Source organism: Topomyia yanbarensis, chromosome 2, assembly GCF_030247195.1.
Source record: "Topomyia yanbarensis strain Yona2022 chromosome 2, ASM3024719v1, whole genome shotgun sequence".
Taxonomy (NCBI): domain Eukaryota; kingdom Metazoa; phylum Arthropoda; class Insecta; order Diptera; family Culicidae; genus Topomyia; species Topomyia yanbarensis.
This window is the reverse complement of record NC_080671.1, coordinates 318,321,429-318,339,784: the sequence shown is the minus strand read 5'-3', so window position 1 is coordinate 318,339,784 and position 18,356 is coordinate 318,321,429. Positions and strand designations below refer to the sequence as shown.

At 39.5% G+C, this 18,356-nt stretch overlaps 1 protein-coding gene across 3 annotated transcripts in view; it reads left to right on the top strand.

Moving 5' to 3' along the window:
- The window catches only part of LOC131683707 (ecdysone 20-monooxygenase), a 126,840-nt gene extending 110,943 nt beyond the window's left edge, over nucleotides 1-15,897 (top strand). For all 3 annotated transcript variants that reach the window (XM_058965941.1, XM_058965938.1, XM_058965940.1), the window contains 7 exons: nucleotides 13,412-13,928; nucleotides 13,989-14,179; nucleotides 14,468-14,669; nucleotides 14,730-14,892; nucleotides 14,951-15,187; nucleotides 15,248-15,472; nucleotides 15,541-15,897. In XM_058965941.1, coding sequence (XP_058821924.1) covers nucleotides 13,438-13,928; nucleotides 13,989-14,179; nucleotides 14,468-14,669; nucleotides 14,730-14,892; nucleotides 14,951-15,187; nucleotides 15,248-15,472; nucleotides 15,541-15,648 — 1,617 coding nt within the window. In that variant the 5' untranslated portion in view covers nucleotides 13,412-13,437 and the 3' untranslated portion in view covers nucleotides 15,649-15,897. The remainder of the gene's footprint in view (nucleotides 1-13,411; nucleotides 13,929-13,988; nucleotides 14,180-14,467; nucleotides 14,670-14,729; nucleotides 14,893-14,950; nucleotides 15,188-15,247; nucleotides 15,473-15,540) is intronic.
- Nucleotides 15,898-18,356: the final 2,459 nt, after the last annotated feature.

Sequence of the window (18,356 nt, the reverse complement as noted above, 5' to 3'; positions counted from 1 at the left end):
TTATTTCCTTGAAGTTTTCGTTTTACATTTCATATAAAAGAAATGTATATAATTCGCTCAAGCTTTCAAGATTTTTTCCGAGGCCCGGAGGACCGAGTCTTATATACAAATCGACCCAGCTCGACGATTTGGGACAATGTCTGTGTGTGTATGTAACGGACAAACTCTCATTCGTGTTTCTCAGCAATGGCTGAACCGATCTTATCCAAACCAATTTTAAATGAAAGGCCTATCACCCAGACAGAACGCTATTAATTTGTTTTTGATTCTGATGCTTAGTTTATAAGATATGAATGTTTGAAAGTGAAAAAATGGTGTTTTCTTGCAGTTTTTTTAATTATCTGCCGAAATTAATGACATAGATAAACACTTTATATATTTTTGGACAGCTCATACGAATACCTTTCGAACGAGCTATAGATTGTTGAAATCGGACTATTATCAAAAGAGATATTTATCATTAAATATGGACGAAAGATTTTTATCATTTCCCATAGCCACAAATAAGACCAAAAACAGGTAATCTATTTTTAACGCCAAAACGGCTGATTTTAGGTCAATAGTATCTTCGGAGAATTTGATGGATGTAATATGGCCTTTCTTTTAGTATTATTTTTTGCTGATTAATCCACCTATGAGTGAGATACTTTCATAAATTTTCTTGGAAGTGATTGTATTGAAATGATGTCTTCAGCAAATTTGTAGCTCTTACTTTTGCGAATAACTTTACTGAAGACATCAAATATCTATTTTGAATAGTTCAAAAGTTATAGCTTGTTGTTTTTAAATTACCCTTTGTCGCCTATTTTTTGTTCAATATAGTAGTAAAGCATTTAAATTAGCCAAATAAAACGATAAAACGAATTTCCTTTTTATATCAACAATCGGTAGAAATATCCGCCGAAAAAATCCAAGTTGTCTACATGGAACTTAATCACTTATCGATGCAAAAAAATTCATTTGCGCGAACCTGATGACTGCAACGTTTCTACACAGAAAAAAATATTTTGTAATTTTAAGTTTATTTTTATGCACATATTTGTAGCATAAATATAAATGTAAAATTAAGTTCCAACCACAAATACACACGACTTGTGCTTTCTTCAACGAATTTTATTATAATTTTACATGTGGAATGAAAATTACAGTTTCTTTAAACGGAAAACTGAAGCACTTCAATGTATTTTTACTTGAATGCTGCTGAAAAATGAATATGAATGTAATATTACACGAATGAAAGTGTAAAATTGTATGCTGTTTGATGTTCCAATTGCTTTTAACGTAATTTTCAATCAAATTTTTGATTCAATCTTTGTATGTTTACATTCGTATTGATTTACATGTTGTTTAAATTTCATTATTTTTTGGTGTTTAAGTTACAAAAACCGGATCGATCTATAACGTATCATAGAAAATGGAAAGCTATATAAATAACTCCAAGCAACGGCGTAGACAAGAGAAGGCTTCAGGATTCAACCCTACCCCTTGCCTCCCAACCAAAAAAAAAATTGGATTGATGAGAATAATTCATTGCTCAATTTTACAAAAATAATTATCAAATCAGTACATTGCTAACCAGTCGTTTCAAACATCATGAAGACTTTTGAAGTCAGTCTATTTTCAACCATCAAAGGCATCGGTCACAATATCCAGTGTGCTCCTGCTTCTGTCCGAGCCAGTGCAAAGCGAACGAAAAAAACAGTTACTTGTGTGCATTGCCTGAACAACAAAGGATACCGTTATTTTTATTCTTGTGTGATCTATCAAGATGACTGAGTCTCATCAACAAAACGTGATTATTCGGCCTAACACAGTGGCCATTGACTTCAGGTCTTTTCGCATAAGACCAAGTATTCGTGATGTGGAACATCTGCTGAATGTGAAAATGCAGCTTCGGTTTTCGGAAGTCACCTACATACAGCTTGAGCACGTCAGGCATGCTGTGCTGATAACCTTCAACAAATTCGCCCAGGCGAAAAGATTCATTTCGCAGAACAACGTAAAACACGTGCTTATTTGTGACAACGCTGAAATCAAGATCCCTGTATACATGGATAATGGGAATATAGAAGTGAAATTACATGATTTATCTCCACTTACTTGCAAAGTGGCAATTGAAAGATTCATGTCGCATTTTGGAGCAGTGGAATCTATTACGCAGGACACATGGAGAAACTACTTCCCAGGTATTTCAAATGGTGTCTTTGTGGTGCGAATGCGGGTAGACCAACCCATTCCCTCCTACCTTACCCTGCAGTACAACACAGAAGGGGGTAATACCATTACACAGCGAACTATCACATATCAGGGACAAACTAATACGTGCCAATTCTGTGAACAAACGGCGCACTACGGACAACCCTGCCCAGAAACTGCTGAGGAAAGCTCAGTTACAGAAAAAAATGCCAACACCCAAGCCCCAATATCTTTACCTGAACCACAATCGGTTGCAAAATTTGTGGCTGCAGTTAAGGTAATAATGACAACTGCAAAAGCTTCAAACTTAACAACTAATACCACCAAGGATGGAGTGTTCACATTCGGGACCCGCAAGGGCAAGAAGCCAGGAAGAAGATCTGATCGCGAGTATTACGGCAGTAATCAAGATGATGATACCGACGTAAGCAACAACGAGACACACACGGGTAACCACGAAGTTGGCGAAAGAAGGAACATCTTCCCGATAGCAAGTTGCGCGCACGGGATCTTACAGACTCAAAATAAAATTTATTGTTATTTTTATTTTTTACTTCTTGTAAATATATAAAAGACCCATGGCTCCTCTAAGCTAACGCATTGAGCCGTGTCAAATAAACGAATTAAAAAAAAGACTTGAAATATGGATTAGGGTCTTTTTTAATAGGAAGCGAAGTTGGAAACACAGAAACATGAAACATAGAACTGCTTACCGAAAATTTGCACAGCATTCAATATTTGCTGCACATGTTTTTATTTTGGGAATGCGTAGAGTTGAGATGAAAACGTAATATGATCAATAAAGAGGATAACAGTTTCCGAAAGTAGAGTAAAACTTATGAAAAATTTCGTTTTCCGTTTGACTCTAGCACGTCCTGATCGATTTCGATGTGCTTTTAATCTTTGTTGTGTTATCAATTATATGAATAGGTAAAATAAACGTTCGCAAACAGTATTTTAATGTCAAGATTACATCATTTTGCAACCGCCAATTCCGGAGGTTTAGTATCTTCGATGAATTTTACAAACGTTAAACAGCACATCATCTGATAAAATAACTTTGGCGTTATATCCTCTAAGAAGTATTTATGGAGAATTTACTCCTCAAAGAAATCTAGTTCGAGACTTTATGTCTTCAGCAAAATTTTGTTGAGTTCTATTATAAACTACTTTGTTGAAGACATGGAGGCTCCGTGTGTTCAGGGTATCAACATATTTTAGGCTATTTGTACTTTTAAAATTAATTATGATTTTACTGTTTATGATCTTCTACTATTTATAAACAAAAATTTTACATTTTATCCGAAGCTTGAATTTGTGAAGCTCGCAATAAAAAGTTGTTTAAGATAAAAAATAGATTAAGGAACATTTCGTAAATATCATTTTAAAACTCGATATGCTCCCTACACGTAGTCTCAACGAATTCGCTAAAGAAACGAACTCTGTTATTATTTTTTGAAAAATTAATTCTCCGTAATTTTAAAATTTCAAATATGACGGTTTCGGTATTATGCTATTTGGAGATTAAATTCGATTTTCACCAAACCGATTTCTAGCTACGCCGCTGACCCTAAGTAAGTAGAAACAAAGTCGTTCTACACTCGTCCACAAGAAACTTCTTCGAATACTGCCTATTTATTACAATACTTTGAAGACCCCATTTGATTAGCCCCCGATTTTGTCAGTCTCTTATGAAAATATGTTTTATGGGCTCTAGCAGACGAAAAAGGCTGAATTTGAGTAAACCCTTTCTTTAGTATATTTTGCTTACTTAAAGATGCAAATATGCGAAAATAAAAAATACATTTTTTCTAAATTTACAATAGAAGGCCCCTTTAAGAGAAATTTATATTATATAATCAGAAATAGCTATCAGACTAGATCAAGGGAAGGGAAGAATATTTTAACAGCTTCAGTTTATTATAAAGAAGGAAAGAAATATGTCCCGATTTAGTCAATGTCAGCTTAAAAGACACCATGAGGCTGATTAAAAAGGGTCTTTACTGTATTTATTATTCACTATGTCCCACATTAATTGGTACATTCCATTTTCTGAGGATGTTTTCTTTCAATTGCAACGAACTACACCAATTTATTGGTAGTTTTCAATGGGTTATTTTATCTACTTCTTCCAACATTTTGGTGAACCTATTCCTATTCGTGCGATAGTATATGTTAAAAAGGCTTCCTCAATTAATTGGTATACTTAAGGACTTGTATGTTGCGGATTGAGAAAATACAGAAATTTTCAGCTTTTTTTCCTACACAATATTACAAAAGCTTATTAAACAACTTTCCCTAAAAAGGTTGTAAAAATTAAAAAGTATTTTAGAATTATTAATAGTTTTAGTAAACGGGGTAATGACCGTCGCTCCACAACGCAGTTTATTTTTCATGACTTGCGATGAGCATGATTTCTCGAATTGCTGAACTGAAAATTATGGAATAGAAGTTAGTTTTTAGAATTCTTTACAGATTTAACCCGCCGAAAATCGCGCAAATGGCTCGGAATGAGACCCGCTGGTGCCTTAAGCCGATTTCGTTAAATTTTCAGAGCAACGTGCACCCAGTGCACTAACACAAGTTACGGAAAGTTATCGAAAAGTTTCGTGGAAACGAAAATTCCAGTGATGATGATTTTCTTTACCGGGTTTCGAGAGTTTTTTATTTGTTCTTTGGCATTAGGATGAGCGATAATAATTCAAATCAAAGATACTACTGGGAAGTCATTTTTAGAAAAAGTCGATATCGAAATAAAGTTTAAACTATGCACGCATGCACTTCAGAGGTAGCGTGATATCAAGAGCTACAATTTCAGTTTTTAGTTATCTGCATGTGTTACCAAAAACATCGCGAAACATATAATATAATATCAGAAGAGAGTGATAAGAGTTATAAGAAATGTCTCATCAGACTGTTAGGTGGATTAAAAACGTTTTTTTCAGGTAATCATTGCAAATATTTAAAACTTTAAAAACATACCACAAAAGAAAGTTATCTGTCGTGTGTGTATGTGTGTGTGTTGACCATTCTGTCTCTCACTAGCCGGTAGTGATTTACAGAAAAAAGATATTTGCATGTATTTAAATATATTCATGCAATAACTTGGTTCATGGATTTAGGTAGGTGTTAGCTCAATTGACTTTCCCATGACCCATTTCGTGTACAGTTCCAGATATGTTCCGAGGTCATCGATCCATCAACCAGCCCCGCCTTAATGTAATATTTGTATCAATTAGATTTTAACATTACAGTAAAACTTTCGATTCTTTCCTGGAAGGAAGAACATGGGGTAGAAATCGATTAGGGTACAGGAGTACCTTAGGGCTCTATACTCGGCTCAATGCTATTGAATATAAGGTACAATGGAGAGTTGACACTGGAACTGCCCAGGGGAGTCGAGATTGTCAGCTTTGCAGGTGATGTTGTCCTGAAGATAACCGCCGAGATCCTCAAGGAAGTGGAGATGTTGACGATAGAGGCATCGTGGAAACCTGGATGGCTGATATCAAGTCGCAGCTGGCTCACCACAAGACGGAGGCAGTGATGGTTGCAACCGAATAAAAAGCGCCTGGGTGTTGGTTGACGTTCGTTTAAATTACCACAGCCATGTCGACTATGTATGTGAGTAGGCTGCGAGAACAACTAACGTATTGGTAAGGATCATGCCGATCATCGAAAGAGCAAGATGCAGCACAAGACGTCCCCTGGTGGGTATCTCATTCTCAATATTGTGGTATGACGTGCCGGCCTCGGCCGCTGTGCTGAGCTCAAAGCGGAACTGGACGAAGTTGGCAAGCACGTTTCGCCTAATGGTTGTTCGTGTCGCGAGCGCGTACAGAATGATATCATCCGAGGTGATATGCGTAATTGCTGGGTTGATTTTCATCTGCATCACTCTGGCTAAGGATGGGGAATGCTACCAGCGGATCAATGCACGAAATGCAAGGAGATTGGTCAAAGTGGACTCGTTGGTCATGTGGCAGCAAGAGTGGGACAAAGCGGAGAAAGGAAGGTGGACCCACCGAATCATCCCAAATGCGTCGGCGTGGGTCATCGGAAGCATGGAGACGTCCATTTGACGCGGTTTTTGTCCGGGCACGGGTACTTCTGGAAGCACCTGCATCGGTTTGGACATATTTCGTCACCCCTTTGCCCAGAGTATGTGATCGTGCAGAAGACATCGGAACACGTGGTCTTCCAATGCCCTAGGTTCGAAGAAGTTCGAAGCAGGGCCGGCGGAACACTATTTTCTCGAGTGGGTACTAAGATTCGGAGTGATTTCTACCCGTAGTGACGAAAGTTAAGACCTGGCGTGTGTAAGTGAACAGGGAAAATCCCGGATAATATCTGGTGGATATTTAGAAACACCCTTTGTTAACGGGTTGTATGGCCGACGGGTTAGCGAAAATGTGTTCGTTGATTGCTGATACTTCAAATGTTGCACGGCTAACTAGCAATTACTCCATTCTTTTAAATTTCGATGCATTAATTTTCCGTTCCCACCGATAAAACCTTTCACAGGTACTGAAGCCCGCGTGATGGTGTTGGCTAACGACATGGTATCTCCAACGACCAACATCCCCTCGGGCTCAATAGAGGTCGATTTGGATATATCTACGGTGGCACAAATAATGTCGATAAGTCCACTTTTCGATACAAATTATATCCACCGAATACAACTGGTAGCAGGAATGTCTTCTTCCGGACCAAATATAAGCCATTTAACATCATCGATATATGCGGGATCTAACTAAACACTCGGCCGTGTACGAAGAAGTCTTGTCTATGTATCCGCCTGGAAAGTAGAGATTGATGGTGTAGTCTCCTACGGGGGTCCTAATTGCGAAGTATAAGGTTGGATTCTTTAAGAACCCTTTGCGTTAGTCAGTGAAAATTCTGCTTTGCACATAATTGCGTTCGGTAAAAGTCGAGGAATCTAAGAAAACTACTAATTTTCCATCAGCCTCATATCGAGCCTTTCGCAGGGTCTGCTCTTCTACACTTTGTTTTTTTGAACGGGGCTCGTCTACCTGTTCTTCTTTTTGTGTCACAAGGCATGAACTGCCCTCGGAACCGACAGCATGAAGTAACAAGTTACTTTACGCTTGTCCGGACATGCCGTAGACTCAGGTGATTTGCATTTCCAATGCCAAAAGACCCTGACTCCTACGGTAGCAGACAAAAAGTTAAGTCGCCGGTGAGCTCTAAGCTTGCATATGATCCTTCCACGCTTTTCTAAACTTTCTCCCTTCAAATCCTTGCTCTCCCTTGAGTACTATGGCTCTAAATATTGAAAAATATACTTCACCTTCCAGTCCCTTGCTAATTAAATGCCGTAACAACTGTTGACAAATTGACTCAATAGGTCGTTAACAAAAAATGGTTAACAAAAAAAATGGTAAAAATATCCCATTGTAGTAACATTTTCTAGTGTACCATATACATCATCAAAGAAGGAAAATCGCTTTCTCTCCTTAGCTTTCTCGTAAATGCCTGAGACTGTCCCTTGAAGGGTGCTGTTACAAAACCAATATAAGTGGTTCCTGGTCTCGGGAATCCTAGAAAAGAGCAGAAATTTTCACATAGCACAACAAAAACGCCATGTGTCCCTACATTTCAGTCCCTACATTTTTTCCCAGGTTTTACACCATGCATTTGCATTGTGTAAAACCTGATTAACTTCCAATGTAGATCTTCCACAATTTTAACATTATTCGCCTGGGTCAGGAAAACACTTTTGGGGATCAAAATGTGCTGTTCTTTTAATCGGATTAGCCTTTGCTCGGTACCAGGTATTGAAGTTGTCGCTTGTCAAGTCCGAATCAAAGGCAAAGACTTATTGGTATTATTTCCATATACATCGCACCTCAGCTGGTTTTAGAAGACTTCAATTCTCACGTTATGCCATGGGATTATCTTCACGATGATAACCGATCTATCTAACTGGGTGATATTTGCGACAACTTCAACATACAATAATAAATCTAAAGCGTTTGGCCGTGCAGGTGGAAGAGAAATTTGTGTCATTTCCACCATATTCGAAACAATCGAATTAAAACAAGAAATTATTGCGGTGGAAGCGTACAAGGTTTGGACTGGTTTGATTCTGTACACTGCGATTAAATGTCAGACGACACGAGTACCCGGCGCAAGCAACAGTGTACGGCCTCTCACTCCGTGGTGACCAGAGAGCGTTCAGAATTGTACGCAAAAAGGTCTTATAAGGACTTTTTGAAAGTCGAATTATTCCGAATATACGTGACGTTAGAAACACAAAGTTACTTGACGAAAGCTGAAAAACGCAGTTATTGGCACCGGTTCGTCGACGGATTAACTAGAGAAAAAATGTTTCAACTGGTGGCTAGGGCCTACGTTTTGTACTCGATTCAACCTTTGATCGAAATACACACAACCAATAATATTTCGGTGACAACAGCATTCCATGTAGATCCACATTCAAATCGACGTTTCACGATAATGAATGATAATGCTGTATATAAACGAAATGATTATTATGACAGCTATGCATAGCTTCTATGCTATTTATTATGACAGTGGTGGATTGGCAAGGGCGACCATATCGTTACCAGATACAAATATTAGTTTGAGTTCCTTCTTACTGCTCTAATGCGGGTAATGAGAAAGCATTAGATTGTCATTTTTATGAAAGTTAACGTAATTTCAAGGAGTTTTCCAATATTTTTTGTCAGAGGACGCTGGAAAATTGGCAAACATCCTGGAACCATGGAAGTTTAGAGATCCCAAAGGTATCAACACACCTTGGTTAAAGGGGATTGATGAGGGTCGTGACTTTCTTCGAGTAATATCTCGGCTCATGTCCAATAATTATACGTTGAATGCGCATCTCCGGGATATTGGGGTCGTGGAGAGAGGTTTTCACGACATTACATATGTTGTCTGGTCGTGCGCCTAGTGTTCTAGCGTCAGATCTATGGTAACCGGCCTCATTCCACTGCAAGATGTGCTGGATATTCTCGATCTCCCCTATATGTCGCTCATATATATAATTTTTAACCATCATAGATATCCAAATTTAGTTATCTCTTCTCTCTATCTGGCAATCAGGTCCCAAAAGAGTTCCTAGTGGATCCAAGGAGGTCAGTCGGCGATCCGGTTCATGATGTCCTGACAGTGATCTCCCGTTTGCCAAAAAGCTGCAGGTTAAATTACTTCTTTTCCCTGTCATTATTGTCCGCCCTCTCTTCATTTCCCCTGATATTGTCTTTGCTACTCTGATGTTGAAACCAATCCCTCGTGTGTATGTCTATTTCCTTACTTATAAAAGTGTTTCTCTTTGTTTCAATTTTTAATCAAATAATAACTCTTTTTGAAAAATTGCGAATTATATATTTAGTCTCTTAACATATTTCTAACTGCATCCTCTATTCTAAATAAGATCGCGTGAATATTTTTTTGTAAATCGATCAGTGTTCCTCGTTTTAAGAAATAAAAAATAATTTCAAATTTCAATGGATCATCATTATCCCACATTTTGAAGAAATTGAAATTGTATAGCAAAGAAATTTGTATCTAAATTAAAATATAAAATTATTGTACATCGAGAGTTTCGAACGCATTCATTTTGTGCGCGAGACTTTCGAGTGGGTAATTCCTCCCTCTGTTATTTTCGAGTGGGTAGTAGTACCCATTCTGCCCACGTATTTCGCCGGCCCTGGTTCGAAGGGGTATGCTCGACGTGATAGTCGACAATATCGTAGAATAGATGTGCCACGGTGAGCATATCCGGGATGCGGTCAACAGAGTAGCGACGAATATATTTTCCGAGCTGCAGAGAAAGTGGTTAAGGGACCAACGTCATCGGCCAAAAAGCCACCGTGTAATCACAAATAGGGTTTCGGGAAAAAATTCCGTCGCCGGAGCGTTCCGCTTTAGTAGGCTGAGTTGAATAGTACGCGATCCAACACCGGGTTCGGGTACTCATCGGAGCGCCAGCAAACCGGACACCATGCTTCATCGGAATCACTGAACCGACCTCGACACCCTATCGGGTAGATCGTGGGTAGGTTAGAGCCGACCGAGTAGATCGCGTCGAACAGCCAACAGCGGGTCGTTGGAGTGCCAATGAACCGGAAGCTACGCTCCACTCGGAATCACCGGACAGACCTCGGCGCCTGCTGGCTGGCCCGCTGAGTATGCTAGGTCCACCAGCGAGAACTAGATCGTGTAGAACGGGACGGGAGCTAAATGGCTGACGAAAACAAGCATCGGTATAGGGATAAATCCACCGCTGAGAAATTCACGGTAGAATAAAATTGGTTGGGAGTTAATTGGCGTACGAAACAGACATCGGTCTTCACCGCCCAGCACAAGTTTGATGTTGCGGAGCAAGGAAGCAGAAACTTTCAAAGTTTGCCAATAAATATATGATTTGGCAAGCGATATGTTTATGTGGCGAACGGAGTGCGCCGTTTGTAAACACCGGGACTGTAAACGGGGGGATCTACCTCAAGGAGCGCCTACAGATGCGTCTGCTTCATCTATTGAAACAACACGAGGGTCCTACGACCTTCTAGCCGAATTTAGCTTCGTGTCACGATTCAAATGTTATCCTAGGGGCGGGCATAGTGTAGCTGGTAAATCGATTGCCTTGTACGCAGCTCACCTGGGTCCGATCCCAAACCCCGCACATAGGGTTAGAAATTTTTCTAAACAAATTTTTTAACCCGAAAAGAGGCGAATGACCATAAGTTTAAAAGCTCTATAATCGAAAAAATGTTGTCCTAGAGTGATACGAAGCCAACGGGCTTCCTTTCGTACCCAAGGACATTAACCACCTCATCGCACCGAAACTAAGGCCTATCGAAAAATACTGGGCAATTATGAAGCATCCCACGGAGGTCAAATTTGAGGAAGACATGCAGAAAAAATGGGTTTCCGTACAAAAGAAGCTACAATTAGGGTTGTAGTACCGGTAATACCGGTACCGAAAATCCCGGGAATACCGACCCATTTTTGGTACCGTAATACCGGTACTGAACAAAAGCCAGTACCGGCATTTTCGGTACTATACATTTTTTCATGACAAATATGTTAACTCTGCAGGGGGATCTGTTTCAAAATATCGGTCTGCAAGATAACGTTTAATTATATTAATTTGTCTTCTAGATAAATCATTGAGTTAACACCTTTGTGTGGGAATGAGGTGGGGCCATCATCATAATAATTCTAGAAGTTAATGTTTTATTAGCGACATTCCGATTGGTTTCCATTATTCACTGGGTGGCGCGTAATAAGACTGGTCTAAGTCATGTCTGTATTTGGTTTGCTCTTAAACCTTTATCTACAAAAGAACGAACAGCGTTTAGACTTGGTGAACTGCTTCAAATGGGGCGATTTGTAATTATTGATGATTGGAAAATTCAGCAAAGCTCCATAGTTTACAGGAAAGCAAGGAGGCTTGATGTGCATTAGAGAATAGTGGGCAAACGACATAAAGGTCGGAACTAATTTTCAGAAAAGCAAGAGAGGAAATGCGATTAACCTGCTCGGATTTACTGCCATTCTCGCTTTGATTAACTGTTGTTAATAGGGTTTCATACATTTACCATCTGTTCAAATCGACGAAAGTCGCACCACTTAGCAGTTACTGATTTCAAAGTGGCCTAGATTTCGAAATAAAAGAAGGTGCCCTATATTAAAAATATCAACTGTGAAATAAGTCTTGCCATTCCGAAGCAATTAAAAACAATAAACATGTTTTTTGATCAGCACAAATCAATCATCTGAGAATAAGATCATCAGTTTGAGCATTCAATTTCAGTTTGAAGCTTTTTTCGAATTTTTTAAAAAAATATTCGAGTACCGGTACTTTACCGGTACTACCGGTACTGAGGGCTTCAGTACCGTAGTACCGGTTCTCGCTAAAAAAGGGTCGGTACTGCGAACCCTAGCTACAACCAGATATTGTACATAACCTAATGAGTGGAGTTAAGCGTAAGGTGCGAGCGTACGGTTATGATATTGAATTTGAATGAAATAAATATGCAAAAAGCCTACAAATGGGTTATATTTTATTGTCTGAAAGTTTGAGAAGAATCGGTCCACTAAGTAATTTTCTACAGCGTTTAATGTTGAAAACAAGACCTCGTCACACTGTTAGGTGGACATATCAGTTGCTCTGGTGATAGTTGAACTGGCCTTCAACTTAGTTAATTTTATACATCCTCTGAAAGTAAACAAAGCAGTTACCAGGTGTGCGATTATCTTAGATTTGCGAGCATTATATCCAGTTTCTAGATTTTCTGCTCCAAGATAAGGTCGCATCACATGATACACGTATCTCATTTGCATTATTTTATAGCATTACGTGATTAACAAGACAGATTTGATGTAGCTTATGAACAGAAGCTTTATTACAGGAACCTGTCGGTCTAACCAATTAAATAAATTTTCTCAATGCTCCAACTGAGTAGTTTATTTTACACGAAATATCGCAATACTAATGTCCAAACCGTTGCTTGTGTTGATTTGAATTCATTTATCGACAATTTACCATTAATAAAAAAAAGCGAAAGATCTCTTTTTTGCGGAGTTTGAAGTTGGCGCTTTTTTCACGACAAAAGCAGCTTAACGCTGAATTTTTCCTCCATAGTAGACAGGAAACTATGGATTTTCCTTTTCAAAGAAATTGTGAAAAGTTACTGGCAATATTGCAGTATAAATGTGCTATAATTTTACAGGATCGATACGCGCCTTGTGTTGAGAAAAAATCAATGTATTAAGTTGTAGTATCTGTTATAACAATCTTCGCATTGCTGCAGTATTTTGATTCTACTAACTAGCTTCCGTCCATTTCATGTCTTTCTCATATAGCAAACGCTAGTTATTCTACGATTTTATTTTAGATGCGAATAGACAATATCGGATGCTAACTTATCGTGAAAAGTTTGGTAGCAATAGCTTTATACCACATGTTCGAAGTTGATGAAATATAGTCTACTCCTCCTTACGAAGAGAAACATTTCAAACCTCCTTCTTAACTTTCGATTACTAGTTGATTTCTCAATCATAAATAGAGGCAATCTCTCGTACGGAAGAATACCAAGCGTCTCCTCAAAATCAAATAACGCCAGCAATTATGCAGCCCACAGTACTCTACTAACGCCCCACCTAGCATATTTTTACCATACGAAACACTAATGCAACGCAACATGTTTCTCCTTCATTACAGATATCTTCCTACAACCAGACCAAACGATGTCGGTGCCCATCATTCTCTTCTACGTGTTCATCACCGCGTTCATGCTGATGTCGTACAGCCCAAAGCCCCGCAAGATACTGAAAGCGATCAAAAGCTTTCTGTTGCAGCTTGTTCACCTGAGCGACAATACAGCTTCGGTGGCGATACAAATTCCACCCACTGGTGGTCAACCAGACAAGCAACCGACGGTGTGGGACATACCGGGCCCCAAACGTTGGCCACTGGTTGGGACCAAATGGATTTACCTCACCGGGCGATACAAAATGAGCAAAATGCACGATGCTTTTGTGGACCTGCACCAGCGTTACGGTAAAATAGTTCTGGAAGTTGACCGTCAGGTGCCTATCGTGAACCTGTTTGAACGTGTCGATATGGAGAAGGTACTGCGATATCCCAGCAAATATCCGTACCGTCCGCCAACGGAAATAGTCGAGTACTACAGACGGAGCCGTCCGGATCGGTTCTCTAGTACCGGGATTGTTAACACGTAAATTGAATAAATAAAATTTTCCTCAACCATGTTTTTCAAAAGGTTGTTCTATTTTAGGCAGGGCGAGCAGTGGCATGAAATGAGAGTTAAGCTGACGTCGGGCATTACATCACGGAAGGTTTTACAGGCTTTTATACCTTCTTTGAACGTAATCTGCGATGATTTCATTGATTTATTGCGTCGTCGGCGTGATGACAACAATTGTGTCAAAGACTTCCAGGATGTGGCGAACACAGTTGGACTTGAAAGTAAGTTGTTTTGGAAGCAATGAACAAAGGCTAAAATTAAAAGAACTAGATTCAAATTATGGCAAAAACTTATATTTTAAAATTGTGTAGGGTAAAGAACCTATTTTGGCCCTATTTCTAGGATGACCGTACGTCTTGGTTTTGAGCTGACTGCCCTGGCGCCCTGAATTAAATTGAATGATACGGTTTTATTTTCTTATTTTGCACAAGTAGTTACAGTATAGAAAATAGCAGTTGCACATCATCAAATCCAAATTATGATTTATTATCATAACATTTATGTTTTAGTTATTTGCTGCCTGGTTCTGGGACGCCGAATGGGCTACATGAGCGACGACAAGCTGAAGAACGAGAAATTCGCAAAACTTGCAGAAGCCGTAAAATCTAGCTTCATGTACATCAGCAAAAGCTATTACGGATTAAAACTCTGGAAGTATATCCCCACCGCATTGTACCGGGACTATGTGCGCTGTGAAGAGATCATCTACGAGTAATGCTTTGTCTATACTTCAATGTGAAGAGTATAACCGTCTATCCCTATCTTTCGCAGTACAATCGCTGAAATTGTTAATGAAGCACTTGCAGAAGAACAGGGAAGCTGTCCCGATGACGATATGCGCAGTATATTTTTCAGCATTCTACAAACTGAAGGATTGGATACGAAGGATAAAATCGCCGGTATTATTGATTTGATTCACGCAGCTATCGAAACGGTAAGTTACCAAAGAATACCAACGCTTTCTTCAGCGCTTTAGTTCTTATATTTTACAGTTTTCAAATACTCTGTCGTTCCTACTGAACAATTTAAGCCAGCATCCAAGCAAGCAAACCCGAATAGCTGAAGAATTCAGTACATGCCCTCAGGTAATCACGAGTACCGATATGAGCAATGCAACCTTCACAAAGGCCTGTATCAAAGAATCGTATCGGGTTTCACCTACAACGCCCTGCCTAGCCCGCATCCTCGAGGAAGATTTTGTCCTATCAGGCTATCATTTGAATGCTGGGGTATGTTTACTGATACCAAATGTAATTGCTACATTTGACCGTATGTTATCTTTTCCATAGACTGTCGTTCTCTGCCATACACGGGTGTCGTGTCAAAGCGGGGAAAACTTCAGCCAAGCCGACGAATACAAGCCTGAACGATGGTTGGAACAGATGGACGAGAATCAGAACGTATACAAGACCGAAGAACCAGGAGCATCCTTGGTGCTTCCCTTCGGCACTGGTCGGCGAATGTGTCCTGGTCACAGGATCATAGACATTGAACTAACCCTAATGGTGGCGAAGGTAAGTAACTCCTCTCGAATCCATTTGCCCAATAGCATCGTTTAACTAATTGAAAATATGTTCCACAGCTTTTCCAACAATTTGAAATCGAGTACCATAGCAAACTCGACACGCAGTTCCAGTTTCTGCTAGCTCCGGGAACACCGATTGAGATTATTTTCAAAGATCGTAACTGAGCTGATCTGTACAGAAGGCACCCGCTCAGCTGATCTTCCTGATTTGTTATCTATTGTGAATAAGAGTTTTAGTTGTAAGACTGCACAGCAAAGCCCTTTGGGATAAAGCGACGAAATGTGAGAATCATATTGATTATTATTGTTAAACAGATTGTTGATCTGTGTACTAGTACTGATTGTTCATAAAACAAGTTATTTCTAACTATACCATAATTTTGTATCAGTATAATTTATTGCATTTGTACAGAATTGAACGAATATATTCGAATAGATTAAAAAATATAGATAAACCTTTAATATACAAGGCCAAGTTATTCATTTTTACAAGTTTTAGAATATAAAAGTCAATGTTTGTATGTATTTGATTTATGGACTTGCAAACGGCTTAACCGATTGCCTTAAAAATTTGTACATAGTAGGCAATTGTTATCGAGCGTGTTTGTGTGCTATTGGTTGGAGATGATTGAAAGTCGCAACAACTCGCGATGGGTATTAGCTAGTTTTATATATTTCCTCGTTATCAAAAATGTTACAAACATTCATCGAAGGTAAATCGAATACCAATCCATCAAAAAGAAAATCTGCTGGAGTGAACAGTGGAACAGTATTGGGATTTTTGATTGATTAACACCGGTGTAGTGGAGTGCACTGGAACTGCACCATTTTTGCATTTTCTAGCAGAAGTGCAGAAAACTGGGTAGTTCCATTTGCACTTTCTGCTAGAAAGTGCAAAACCAGTGCACTCCACTACACCGGTGCACATCAATCGAAAAACCCATATGTAATCCGATCAACGTGCTGATTTCCCGCACCGATGGGTGCGTCAATTATATTATTTGTATTGAACAATTGATCAGTGTTAAATCAGAGCGAACTAAGTCCCAGAATCTCAAACAGTGAGATGATCTAATGATATAATTAGATAAAGAAATTCTTTCGCTACATTCGACTTTTTGCCGGATTTAGAAAATGTTACCATTAGTAAGAATTATGGCATAAATTCGTTTCGAATTGTAACTTGAAGAATGTTGCGATACCAATTTGAAACACGTTTTCTCGAAATCAATACGATGCCATTTAGTTCGGTCTGACTTAACACCGAACAATTGAGCTGATAGCCTGTAGTGATTGAGGTCAAGTTGGCGAAATTGTTTTTTTATTCATTCGTTTGGCATGACTTAATGCGTTAGCTTAGAGGAGCCGTGGGTTTTTTACGTATTTACAATACGTAAAAAACACAAAGTTCACTTATATTCTTCTAGAGCCGGTCAAACCCCGTGCTTGCGTATTGCCATTGCGAGCGGAGATCTTATTTCGCGGCGTGAAAATATTCGTTTTCTCGCCATCCACGTCTTCGAGGTCATTCATGTCTCTCTCGTTGTCCCTTCAGGAATCAGAATATATTGGATTAAATGGCACGTTACCCGTATGTAGTCGAGGATTTGTGCCTTGTCGTGTGTTTTCATGGGAAAAATAACAGCACAAAAACAAAAATAAACAACAGGTAAGTTAAACTCACAAGTAGTTCAACTTACCTGCGAGTAAGCCCAAAGCTCTTTACCACATTGGATAGTATGTCTCTGAGTTTCAGTCGTCCAAACATGGTTTCGTCTATATCAGGACGGTAGAAAATTCAAAATCGCAATTGCGCTACTGCTGGACAGTTGCATATCAGATGATATGAGGTTACGTAGTCGGATTTACAAAGATCACATGAAAAAGACTCAGCGCGCTGAATAGTTGCCATGTGATAATTGAGTTTGCAGTGGCAGGTTAAAGCCCTGATCAGCATGCCGCAGTGAAGCTTCGAAAAAAGATTTTTCGGAATCACTGGGCACGGTTGTTCTAGAAACGCCTTTGTTTGGCGACACATTCGTAGATTTCTCCAATAATTGCGGTGCGACGAAGACCAGGACCGTATTTTTTCCCTTATCCAACTTGATGAAATTGGCAGCGCGGGCTCAGGACCAACAAAGTTAATCGCTGAACCTGCCCTGGCCATTTCGTCAGCCCATTCATTTGCAGTAATCTGCCGGACAAACTTATTTGAAGGGCCGATTGTACCCCTCACATAATCGCAAAGATTTCTGCTTGGAGTACAGTACAGTTTCTACCAAGTGTGTGAGATAGTTCCAATCTCATTTCACGACAGTAGACACCACCACCAGCACGTCCCTCCATCAGAGCACCGTCAGTGTAATAAACCACTTTTGTTCGTTGTTGTCTTTCCATATAGCCAGACAACCACTCCTCTCGAGAGGGAAACTTCACATGGAATGTCCTGTAAGGAAAACTACATGTGAGTGTAATATCGCTGGGAGCAAGAATATCTTCACCCCATGTAACCATTTGTGACCACAATCGTGTATGACTGGTAGCAAGATGGTCACTGATCCAAAGCCCAGTAACCTGCAGTCTGGATGCACACGATAGTGCTTCTTGTTTGAGGTGTATGTGTAATGGTTTGATATTAAGAGCAGCAGTCGGAATCGTGGTGAAAGCACCAGTCAACGCTATGAGCGCCATTCTTTGCAGATGGTTTAGCTTTGACTAGACTGTCATCACCTCTCCCCTCTGCAACCACAAAAGGCATCCTTATGACAGTATTGGACGTACAATTGTCTTGTAAATCCAATAGATGTATTTAGGTTTGAGACCCCAGGTCTTTCCAAAAGTTTGTCTGCACTGCCCGAAGGCCATGCACGCTT